At 40.3% G+C, this 12,178-nt stretch overlaps 1 protein-coding gene across 1 annotated transcript in view; it reads left to right on the plus strand.

The window, feature by feature from the left end:
* MYH16 (myosin heavy chain 16) overlaps positions 1-12,178 on the plus strand; it is a 156,762-nt gene that overhangs the window by 94,602 nt on the left and 49,982 nt on the right. Inside the window, exons 12-15 of the mRNA XM_074281247.1 lie at positions 2,576-2,844; positions 4,584-4,754; positions 7,249-7,428; positions 8,886-9,012. Of these exons, the coding sequence (XP_074137348.1) occupies positions 2,576-2,844; positions 4,584-4,754; positions 7,249-7,428; positions 8,886-9,012 (747 nt within the window). The remainder of the gene's footprint in view (positions 1-2,575; positions 2,845-4,583; positions 4,755-7,248; positions 7,429-8,885; positions 9,013-12,178) is intronic.

Here is a 12,178-nt window from a genome sequence, read left to right on the forward strand (position 1 = left end):
ATTCAACAACAACAAAAGAAAGGGGATCTCAAAGAGAAGGGACTAGAAACTAGGGGGACTGCAGAATGCCTCCCTCAGAAGGTAGAATTTGGGCTGAATCCTGAAAAAAATCCAAGGAAGCCAAAAGGCAGAGGTGAGGAAGAAGAGCATTTCAGGCACAGGACCAGCCAGGGCAAGTGGCGTAGGGAGATTAGTATCAGAGAAGAGGAAATTGTAGAAAGAATTCCTGACCTCGGAAGGAGAATGGAGATGCGGCTCAGGTCCTGGATCTGTTTCTAACGGGCCATGTGACCCTGGACATGTCTGGCTTTCTGATTCCTTTTCTGCAAAAAAGAAGGGATTAGAATAAAATGATCTCTGAGATTCCTTATATTTCTGGAATTCTACAGTTCTATGGCATGGTGAGTTTTGGACATTTATTTCTAAGACTTGTATAGTATATAAGGAAACTTGATATTTTTTCTCACAGTATCCTTGACTTACTGTGTAGCTTTATCAAATCATGCACATCTGCCTGTTTTCTTCTACATGAAGTTTCCTTACTCTACAGCACAGATAGTTAACCATATCAGTATTTTTACTTATTAGAATTTGTGCCCTACCATTTACTTTCCACCCCCCCCCCCCCAGGCTGGGGTTAAGTGACTTGCCCAGGGTCACACAGCTAGGAAGTGTTAAGTGTCTGAGTCAGGATTTGAACTCGGGTCCTCCTGAATTCAAGGCTGGTGCTCTATCCACTGCCCCCCCCCCCGCCCTCCCCCATGTGCTTTGCACATTACTCTCTCTACTTAAGAAATTTCTGTGACTTCCTATTGCTTTTAAGAATGAAGGAAAAACTCTTCATCTTACTATTTAAAGTCCATCCCAGTCTGGTTCCACAGTTCCTGTCTAGCCTTCTTTGACATTTGTATCCACCAAGTACATTCTGTTCTAGCCAAACTAACCTACCTGCTGTTTCTCAAATTCATGATCTATATCCCTCCTTCATGCTTTTGTATAGTCTTCCTTCATACTTGGAAAGCATTTCTTCCTCGCTTCTGCCTCTTAGAATCCCTGATTTCCTTCAAAGATAAACTCCTGTGCCATTTTTATAGGAAACCTTTTCTGATTCCCTCACTTGTTAGTCCTGGGTTATTCCCTTTCAATATGTGTACATATATGTATAGATGTCATCTATGTATATGGGTATATCAATATATAAGTACATATATGTATAGATTTAGATATAATCTATATTGATGTAGGTATATATATACATACCCACTTATACATACATATGTGCATATATGCACACATAGATACATACCTTTGCACACATATGTGGTATGTATATATTATATATATAATTGTTGTTGTTTGTCTTTCATTCTCAAAGAGGACCATGACATCTGAGAGGTGAAGCCATGACCTGAAAGTAAATTGGGTTTGAGTGAGGGAGAGCTGTACAAGGTCGCCTGCCTCACTTTCCCTTCCAGAGCCATCTGGGTCTAGTGGCCAGATACAGATCAGGACAACTGGAGATGGCCCTGAGTAAAGTGAGAGACCTTGACCTTTTTAAGTTAAAAATTTTAAAGGTCTCAGTTTGACTGAGACAAAATCCAATCAGTGATTAAGGATAGGTAAGAGGAGGCAGAGAAGGGCCTCTTTCACCTAATCATAAATAAATAGATACTATTATTTTATTTTATTTATCTTATATATGTGTGTGTAACTATTTACATATTGCATCCTTAGGTAGTTTTTCTTAAATATGTATCTATTTACATATTGTAGCTTATATTGTAAACTACCTGAGGGCAGGAATCATTTCTTTTTTTTTTTCTTTGTATCTCTAGCACCTGGTGCAGCACAAAGAAGTTGTTTAATAATGTACATATTTGATTGAATTGTAGTGAGATGATAATAACATTCACATGATGCTTTAAAATTTGCAAAACAACTTCACAAATGTAATGTTATCTTCACAACAACCCTGGAAGATAGGTGCTATTATTAGTCCCAGAAGCAAGCAATGATTTCGATGTCACACAATTACCAAGTTTCTGAGTCTAGACTTGAGCTCAGGATTGCCTGATTCCACCTCATGCATTGGTTCACATAGCTGCTTGAGATAGTACCACCATACATGGCTCTTTTCAACAGTAAAATGATTCAGGCCAGTTCTAATGGTCTTGTGATGGAGAGAGCCATCTGCACCCAGACTGTGGAGATTGAATATGGATCACAACATAGTATTTTCATCTTTTTTTGTTGTTGTTTGCTTGCTTTTTTCTCATTTTTCCCCTTTTTGATGTGATTTTTCATGTGGAACTATGGATGGAAGAACTGCACATGTTTAACCTATAGTGGATTACTTGCTGTCTAGGAGAGGGGTGGAAGGAAGGGAGGGAGAAAAATTTGGAATACAAAGTTTTGCAAGGGTGAATGTTGAAAACTACCTTTGCATATGTTTTAAAAATAAAAGGCTATTATTTTTTAAAAAGATAACACCACCACATTATGTTGTACTGCCTGCGTGACATGGAGGAGCCACGGGGAATCGCCCAGAGATCCTTTTCTTTTTCACCTTCCACAGTGGCTGACAAAGTCTCCCACCTCATGGGTCTCAACTCTGGTGAGCTGCAGAAGGGCATCACCAGGCCTCGAGTCAAAGTGGGCAACGAGTTTGTACAGAAGGGTCAGAACATGGACCAGTGCAACAACTCCATCGGTGCCCTGGGCAAAGCCATCTATGACAAGATGTTCAAGTGGCTCGTGGTCAGGATTAACAAGACACTGGACACCAAGATGCAGAGGCAGTTCTTCATTGGGGTGCTGGACATCGCCGGCTTCGAGATCTTTGAGGTGCCCTTCTGAATCCTCCTCCCGCAGAGGCAGGACCTCTTTCTCTTTGTTTCTCCTGCCTTTGACCTTGGCGCCTGGGGCTGCGCCATGTTGCTATTGATCTTGCCTCATGATTCTCTTAGAATCACCCATTAGAGCAGCAGTACAAGTTGGCTCAGACTTCTCTTCTGCTCTGCAGAGGGAATGAATGGAAAGTAGCAAAACTGTAGCCTCCCATCTCTTCTCATCATGACCCTACTACTGCAGAGTCATTGTAATAATTGATAAAATAATAATAAAATAAAATAATAACTAGCATTTGCACAACTTTACTATATGACAGGCACTTTGGCAAATGCTTTACAATTCTTATCTCACTTGATCCTCACACAACTTTGGGAGGGAGGCGCTATTGTTATTCCCATTTTACAGCTGAGGAAACTGAGGCAAGTGACTTGCTCAGAGCCACATAGCTACTAAGTGTCTGAAATTGGATTCGAACTCAGATCTTCCCGACTCTAGACCCAGCACTCTATCTGGGGTGTCATATAGGTCTATTTTCATAGATCTATTTTCTCCTTTAATTAGGATGCCAGAGAGGCGGGTAGAGAGATAGCCTTGAAGTCAGAGTCAAATCCTGACTCTGACCCATATTGATGGTGTGACCACAGGCAAATCACTAGACAGTTCTCGAAGATTTATAAAGCAATTTTTGATTGGCAGAAGGAGCTTCCATATTAGGAGTTCTCTGACACAAATAAAATCACAGGTCAGGATCCTCCTCCCACTCCCCAAAATGAGGATGCCTTCCTGCCTTCAGCTTAATAGCATTGCCAGAGTAGGTAGAACCCTCCATCTAGAGTCAGGAAGACCTGAATTCAGATCCAACTGTGTTAACCTGGACAAGTTATTTAACCACTGTCTGCCTTAGTTTCCCCAACTGTAACATAATAATAATAATAATACTTTCTCACAGAGTTGCTGTGAAGTTCAAATGTATACAGGGCTCGGCACACAGTAGGCACTTAATAAATGCTAATTACTATCATCACCATCCTCATTGATGGTAGGAGTAGTGATGGTGGTGTTAGTAATAGTAATAGCTGAAGTTGTTTCCTTAGACTCCAGTCTAATTATTTTTAGCCTTAAGAAGTTGTACTAATTTGTATGATTTTTGAGGATTAGAACTGTTATTTCATTGGTACAAGGAAGTTCTAGTAAGGAAATTCCCTCTATCCATGTAGATTAGTATCTCCTTTCCAACTTACAGTCTCAGAGGGCTGACCAAAGGCAGCTAGGAGCTGAAATGGCTAGAGCTCAGTCTTTGGAGCCAGGGAAATCAGAGCCACAATTCCGTCTCAGACGCTTACTAGCTCTCTAACACTGGACAAGACTCTTATATCTGCTTAAATTTCTTCATTTGTAAAGTGAAATAATGATGACTGCTGTGAGGATCAAATGGGATAATATTTATAAAGTATTTTAAAGTGACCTATAAATATTGGCTATCATTGATATTAGAGAAAAATTAAGTAATTTGTTCTGGACCCTCTAGTCTGTGTGTGTTGGAAGGAGGACTTGTTAAAGTAGAAGCCGTATCTCTATCTGCTCCTACACATTAGTTCTCTATGATTTCAAGGATGCTTTTAAACAACTTCACATCCCAGGCAGTATGGAAGCCCCTACACATGTTACTATGCCCCTATTCTGTAGGAGAATCTACTTTTCACATCTTCCTTCTTTCAATTATCTCTTTACAGTTTAATAGCTTTGAGCAGCTCTGCATCAACTTCACCAATGAAAAGCTTCAGCAGTTTTTCAACCATCACATGTTTGTGTTGGAGCAGGAAGAGTACAAAAGGGAGGGCATCGAATGGGTCTTCATTGACTTTGGTCTAGACCTACAGGCCTGCATTGACCTTCTGGAAAAGGTAATATTCTTTTAAGAGAAGAGGTTAGAGAAAAGGAGCCTGAACTCATCACTAGGCTACACATTTAAGAAAGTTAGAAAGCTAAGACCTCATCTCATCATCCCTTCCTTTCTACTTTCCATTCTGCTCCCCATTCCTTTTCCAACCTTTTCCCTGGTACTTTACCATCTCCCTTGGTTTTCAGTTCTTTGACACCACAAAAAGAGTTGCTATACACACACACACACACACACACATTTGCACATATGAGTCTTTTCTTTCTTTTTTTTGGTCTCTTTCAGGTAAAGTTCTGGTGTTGTATACCTTACATTTACATAATGCTTTACATTCCACATGTGCTATCTTATTTGCTCTTCACTACAGTGTTGTATAATGAAAAGAACCAAAGTTAGGGAATCTTGTTGCAAATCCTACCTTGGCTCCTTCCTACCTGGGTGACTGGAGGCAACTCAGTTACATTCTCTGTCTCTCAGGTTTATCATCTATAAAATGAGATATTGACCTAGGTGATTTCTAAGATGCCTTCCATCTCCAAATATATACATATTTTACAAGTTATATGATTTACTCCAGACCGTTTCATTAGCAAATCAGAGAATCATAGATCATCAAAGTTAGAAGGTCCTAAAAATCTATTTTCATTCAGCATAAAGATTTAGAGCTGGAAGGGATGATCTAGCCCAACTCTCTCATTTTACAGATAAGGAAACTAAAACTTAGAAGGCTTGTGGTTTGTCTAGGTTCACTTAGTCACATGCTCTCTAGACCTTAGTTTCCTTATCTGTAAAATGAAAGGGTTGGACTAGATGATCTCTTTGATCTCTTTCAACTATAAATCTAAGTTCTTATGACATATAAATCTTTCTGGGACTCTCAGTTTCCTTATCTGTAAAATGAGAAAGTCTGGGATGCCTTCTAATACTGATTATCTGTGATTTTATTAATTAGCTATATATACTTTATAACTTAGTGGTCTGTTAACTGTGATCCTACATGATTTCACTTGAGAAACACAAATTCCCAACCTCATTTCCCCATCCCACCTCTCAAAACATCTCTGCAACTATAAGAGCAAGAGAATGCCAGAGTCAGCTTTAGGAAAAACCTTTTTGGAGTCTCTATGAAAAATGGGTTGAAGAAAGGAGAAAGCCTAGAAGCGGGAGACTGAGCAGAAGGCGATAAAAATAGTCCAAGGAGAGGTTTGAACTAGAGTAACCTCTATGGAGATGGAAAGAAGGGGCTGAATAAGAGAAAATGGATGAAGAATTGATGACATGGAAGTTGATTGGATGGAGATGAGTGAGAGTGTAGAACTGAGGATGACTTCTAAACTGCAAACCAGAGTTACTGACAAAAATGGTCTTGTCCTGCCCAGAAAAGGGGACGATAAGAGGCTAGGTAGGTTTAGAATAATACTTTCAATCTTTAACTTAATACCTTGGCAAGAATGAGTTTAGCACATGACTTTTCGGTCTGTGATAAGAGAGCCCTAGAACTAAGTGAAAACACTGTGCCTGGGGCTAGAGTGAGGGTGGGGTTGGGAGAAGAATGGGGAAGGGTATAGGAAGGAGAAGCAAGAGGTAACAGACAAACTTTCCCTATTTCACAATTTCACTGAAGGCTGATCTTGTTCCAAGATCTATTCTAGATTGTGGGTAAGAAGAGCCAAACCAGCTTCTCAGAGCTTGAGGCAGAACTGATTAGTTCCTTCAAGAACTGATTTAAGTGTTTAGCACTTTGTTGGACAATGTTTGGACAAAGCTGCCCATAATCATTAATTCAACCCCAAGGCTCCTTCTGGATCTCAGCACCTATCTCTTTGGTTTTTAAATTTTTTTCAACTAAAAAGCATTTATTTTCTCTCCTCCTCTTCCCTCCCCTCCTTTCCAAGTATATAAACATTTTTTTTCAGATTTTTGATAGCATTTTGTTTTTCCAAAAACATGCAAAGATAGTTTTTAACATTCACCTTTACAAAACTTTGTGTTCAAAAATTTTCTCCCTCTCTCCTTCCCTCCCCTCCCCAATTCAGCAAGCAATCCAATATAGGTTGAACATGTGCAATTCTTCTAAGCATATTCATATTTGTCATGCTGCACAAGAAAAATCAGATCAAAAGGGAAAGGAAAAAAGAAACTATCCTCCACTGATGGAGGAAGGGGTGAATACACCACTATGAGGCTTCTAGATTTAGTGGTAGAGCATACCGACACTTCAGAAAAAAGTAAATAAACAATAACAAACAAGTGACAATACTATGCTTTGATCCATATTCAGTCTCCATGGTTTTCTCTCTGGAATATATAATACTTGTAACAAATTTTTAAAAAATCAAATTTCCACTTTGACCATTTCCAAAAAGATATTCCTCATTTTGCAACCTGCATCCATAAATTGGGTAATATGGGTCATCGTGGGTCCTTTGCATTAATCAGGGTTTATTTAACTGCCATTACTTCTTATTTAATTCTGTTGCTTCCTTTACCTCCCCTAGCCCATGGGAATCTTCTCCATCCTGGAAGAGCAGTGTGTCTTCCCTAAAGCCACAGACGCCACTTTCAAGGCAGCTCTGTATGACAATCACTTGGGAAAGTCCAATAACTTCCTCAAGCCAAAGGGAGGCAAAGGCAAAGGCCCCGAGGCCCACTTTGAGCTGGTCCATTACGCTGGCACGGTGAGTCCTGGCACAGCTGCCCATCAGCAGCCATCTGCTTTGTTGAATTCCAGAACAAGGAACTGCTTCCAGATGAGTTATTCCAGACTCAACCAAACACCCCGGCATATTGCAGCTTCACACTGGAATGCACTTCCAAGTAGTACCCGCCACGGATGGAGGAGGTGGTGAGGAAGGGGCGAACACACCACTACGAGGCTTCTAGATTTAGTGGTAGAGCATACCGACACTTGAGAAAAGTGTGACCTGCCAAGCAAAGGGAGGCGAGCCTCCTGCTCGCTCACCCTGCCCACTCCCTCCTCCTGCAGGAAAATTCCAAAGCATCGAAGCAAAGGACTAAATGTTAAAAACCCTCTCTGGCCCTCCTGTTGAACCTGCCATTCTTCCCCTCCCTGGTGTGGAGCCCTGTTAGCTTTCAGTCTGACATCTCAGACTAGGCGAGTGGGCCAGAAATGCATACATTGGCAGAGAAGTCATGAATCCATTAGTAAGTCCCAAATTGGAAAGGGGGTGGGAGGTGCTCCAGCAGATTGTGACCAGCAAATCAAGATGACTTATCTACATACCCAGGACAGCTCAAATAGAAAATGCAGTGGGGAGGTTGGAGAGGGGAAGAGAGACAAGAGTGGGGGCGGATCTTTGCTGCCAGGATTCTGGCTCCCCATTCACTGCTGGCACACACAGTCTCTAAGTATAATTAACAGGAGGATGGAGTCTTTGTTCAGCGAGCTTAAAGAAAAAATATATCCCCCGCCACTCTGCGGTGACTTAAAGGTTGCTGGAAAGCCAGCCGCCTGTTACTTGCCAGGTTCTCGGAGACCTCCGGGAATGAAAGAGCAGGGAAAGAGAAGCTTCTGACAATAGTGTCAAGGGGCTGTACTTAAAGGCTGAAGAGCAGGAGCAGTAAGCGCAGGATTTGGTGATGTTCTCAAGCGCTGCTCTGCCAATGAGTGCATTGCCTGGCTACCCTGAGCAAACAACAGGAGGAGGGCAGGAATTGCAGTGCTTCTCCTCTCTTGGAATTAAAATAACACTTTATTTATAGTTATTGAATATCCAAAACCTTAGCAGATCAACTACTCTTCCAAGAACTGAGCCCCTCAATTCAGACCCCAATGCAAAGAGGGAACCAGGTTTCTCTTTTTTTTCTTGAAATGAAAGAACAAAAAGTTTTGAAGTTGTTTTGTTTTTATTTTGTTTTGCTCCTTTTCTCTTTTCTTGAGCTGAGCTCAGGCTGAAGGATCCAGAACATTTTCCTTCTCAGGCTATATCTACCTTGGCCAATTTAGTTAACTGGATCAATGTAGGCAGTCGATATGGATGATTCAGCTTTCTCCCCTCTCCCCATCTCCATCTCTGCAATTTCACCTTGATTGAGTGGGCGGGACTGACCTCCATCCCCATTAGTAGAGAGAGGAGAAAGGGGTTTGACCTTGCCATATCTTGGTTCTCTCCAGGTAGGGTACAACATCACAGGCTGGCTGGAGAAGAACAAGGACCCCTTGAATGAAACTGTGGTGGGCTTGTTCCAGAAATCCAGCCTGGGGCTGCTCAGTCTCCTCTTCAAAGAAGAGGAAGCTGCAGGTATGGCTAATGAAAACCATTGCATTGTCTCTCCTGCTGGTGGGAGTTTGAGAGTGAAAATGAGTTTCCCTTTTCTTTACAAGTCAGTCAATGAACGTTGCTTAGGTACTTACTAGGTGTCAGACACTGTGCTAAGGAAAGGAAGGAAATAGGATTCCTAATTCAAGAAGTTCCCATTATAATGGGAGAAACAACATGCAAACAGCCGCACATGTAATCTCTCTGTCTCTCTCTGTCTCTTCTTCCCTCCCTTCCTCCCTCTTCCTCCCTCTCACTCCCTTTCCCTCCACCTCCATCCCTTCCTCTCTCCCTCTTCCTCCCTTTCCCCTCCCTTCCCCAGTCTCTCTGTCTCTTTGTCTCTGTCTCTGGATGTATATGTATATCTCTCCTTCCCTCTCTGCCCCACCCCAATACAAAGTTAGTCTAAGAAAGAAGGTACTAGTAACTAGGGAAGTGTGTTTCACTTTTCCCCTCAGAGATTAAAATCTTCAGAGACTCAATTTATTTCAACAAATTTCTCTCTAGAACTAATAATAATAATAGCATTGCTAATAATAATAATAGCTTTTGCAAAGAGCCTTAAATATGGGATCTCAGTTGATCCTCACAAGTCTATATGGCAGGTGCTATTCTCCCCATTTTACAGATGAGGAAACTGTCAGAGATAAGATAAGTTATATGCCGAGGGTTACACAGCTAATAATTATCTTAAGTAGAATTTGAACTCAGATCTTCTTTACTTTGTCTAGTGCTGTATCCACTACCTCAGCTAATTGTTTTAGTACCATGACACAAAGAAAAGAAAAAAAATGCAACACAATTTCTAACCTTAAAAAACTTTTAGTTGTTGAAAAGAGACCCCATACATATGAAACATGGAACAGGACATAAATATCTGGTATGAGACTAAGACGGGCTTCCATATGAGGAGTGAGTTTACTAGAAGTATTTGTGCAAAGGCTAGATGACTATTTTGTTGAAGAGAAGGGGAATTTCTTGTTTGGGTGTGGGTTAGACCTTTTGGGTTCCTTCTAGCCCAGAAATTAGAAGATTTTAAATGCAAATTATGTAGTACTAAGCCAAAGTGTTGCAATAGAAATTTAAAGAAGAGATGGAATCCCCAGGGAGTTCATTTATAGATGAGGTAGTATTTGAATGGGCTTTGAAGGATGATCTCAGGAGAGAGAGATTTAGTTGCTGCTAAGATAAATGAGTCTAAGAGTCTAGATTCCCTTCCTTTCCATCTTTACTTAGGGGTGGAATTGTATCAAAAAGGTAATGGCTTTGTAGTATACCTTTAATACTTTAAACAAAATCCTGTATTATTTCTCTGGATAATTTTCTCTTATTTAGGATTTACATTTCTGTTGGGGACTATAGTGATAAGAAGATTTATATACTTTATTGGCTAATGTGATTCTCTCTGGAACTGGTAGAATAAACAATTGTAATCCCCATTTCACAGCTGAAGGAAGAAAGGTAGAGAGCTGAACTTGCCCACACAACTAGAAAGTGACAGTTGGTATTCAAATCCAAGTCCTGTGTACTCTGCTACCACAACAGAGTTGTCTCTGGAATACAGATCAAGTGACAGTCACCTCTTTCCTTTCATATGCAGCTAGTAAAGTCTAAGTGTTGATTTTAGGGTTAGAATGTCATTCAGCAAGTGAGAAATTCATTGAGGGCTAGGAAATGGAATCCCCTCCCAATGGAAACTGGTTGCCTTGGCTTCTAAGTCCAACACAGCTGTGAGGTTTTTTCCCCTAAATGCATTGCTGCCTTTACAATCCTGGCTGCCTGAGTACTTCACAGGTTAATAGAACATCTTGCCACTTAAAAGGAGAACTCCAAAAAAAATCACAAAGGAATTATGCACATACATTTGATAATACAAATTATCCACTCTGGAAGTGAAGGATGAGACAAGCCATTTCTCTTGCCTGCTTAGGGCCAAGTGCCAGTGTCATTTGATGGTTCCTTGTCGTGCCTGCTTCTGGGAAGGCTGTCATCATCACAGCCTGAGTGCAGGAATGAGGCTTTTAAAAACCAGGACTGTTTGTTCAGAACTCTTGATGCAGTGTTTCCTGAATCAAACCCTGCAGGGCTCTGGTGCTGTGCACAAAGGATATGAAAAAAGGCAAAAACGTGGTCTCTGCCCTTAAGGAAGTCATGGTCTAGTAGAGAATAGAGAAAGTTTCCTAAAGACTTACATGAATTGATGCTGAGCGAAGGGAGCAGAACCAGGAGAACACTGCACACAGTGAGAGCAACACTGAGCAATGATCAACTATGAATGACTGCTCTTCTCAACAATACGATAATCCAAGACAATTCCAATAGACTTGAGATGGAAAATACCATCCATATCCAGAGAGAGAACTATGGAGATTAAATGCAAATCAAAGAATATTAGTTTCATCCTTGTTTGTTTTCTTACAGTTTTTCCCTTTTGTTTTATCTTTTACATCATGACTAATATAGAAATATATTTTAAATGATTGTGCATGTATAACCTATATCAGATTGCTTGGAGAAGGGGAAAGTAAAGGAGAGAGGGAGAATAAAAACTTGAAACTCAAAATCATACAAAATATGTAAAGATATCTTTCCATACAATTGGGAAAAAAATATTATTAAGTGGGAAAAAAGAAAAGTTTCCTAAAGGAACAGGGACTTATGAGAAAATGGCAATGTTAGGCATTTTTTTTCCTTTTAAATAACAAACATAAAACAATGCATGTTTCACAAATACTTGAGAGTATATGGCCTCAGACTCAAGAAGAGTAAAGTCTTATCTTGGACATATATTAGCTGTATGATCAGGGACAAGTCACTTAATCTCTCAACATCTCAGGCAATTCTAAGACTAAATATTGCACAATAGATGTTGAATTGTAGGGATGTCAGTCAACCAGTCAATCTATCAGCAAGTTCTGATTAACTTTTTACTACTTGCTAGACATTGTGCTAATTGCTGAGGATACAAGAAGAGCTAAATCATGTTGTCTGCCCTCAAGAAATTAATGTTCTAGTAGGAGATCGAGAAAGTTGCCTCATGGGAAGTTCTCTCCACCATTGAAATCATAGACCTAGTATATATATATATATGTATGTATGTATGTCTATGTGTTTTTATATATCAGCTATTATTGTACTATAAGAAATT

The sequence above is a fragment of the Sminthopsis crassicaudata genome, chromosome 1, assembly GCF_048593235.1.
Source record: "Sminthopsis crassicaudata isolate SCR6 chromosome 1, ASM4859323v1, whole genome shotgun sequence".
Classification (NCBI taxonomy): Eukaryota; Metazoa; Chordata; class Mammalia; order Dasyuromorphia; family Dasyuridae; genus Sminthopsis; species Sminthopsis crassicaudata.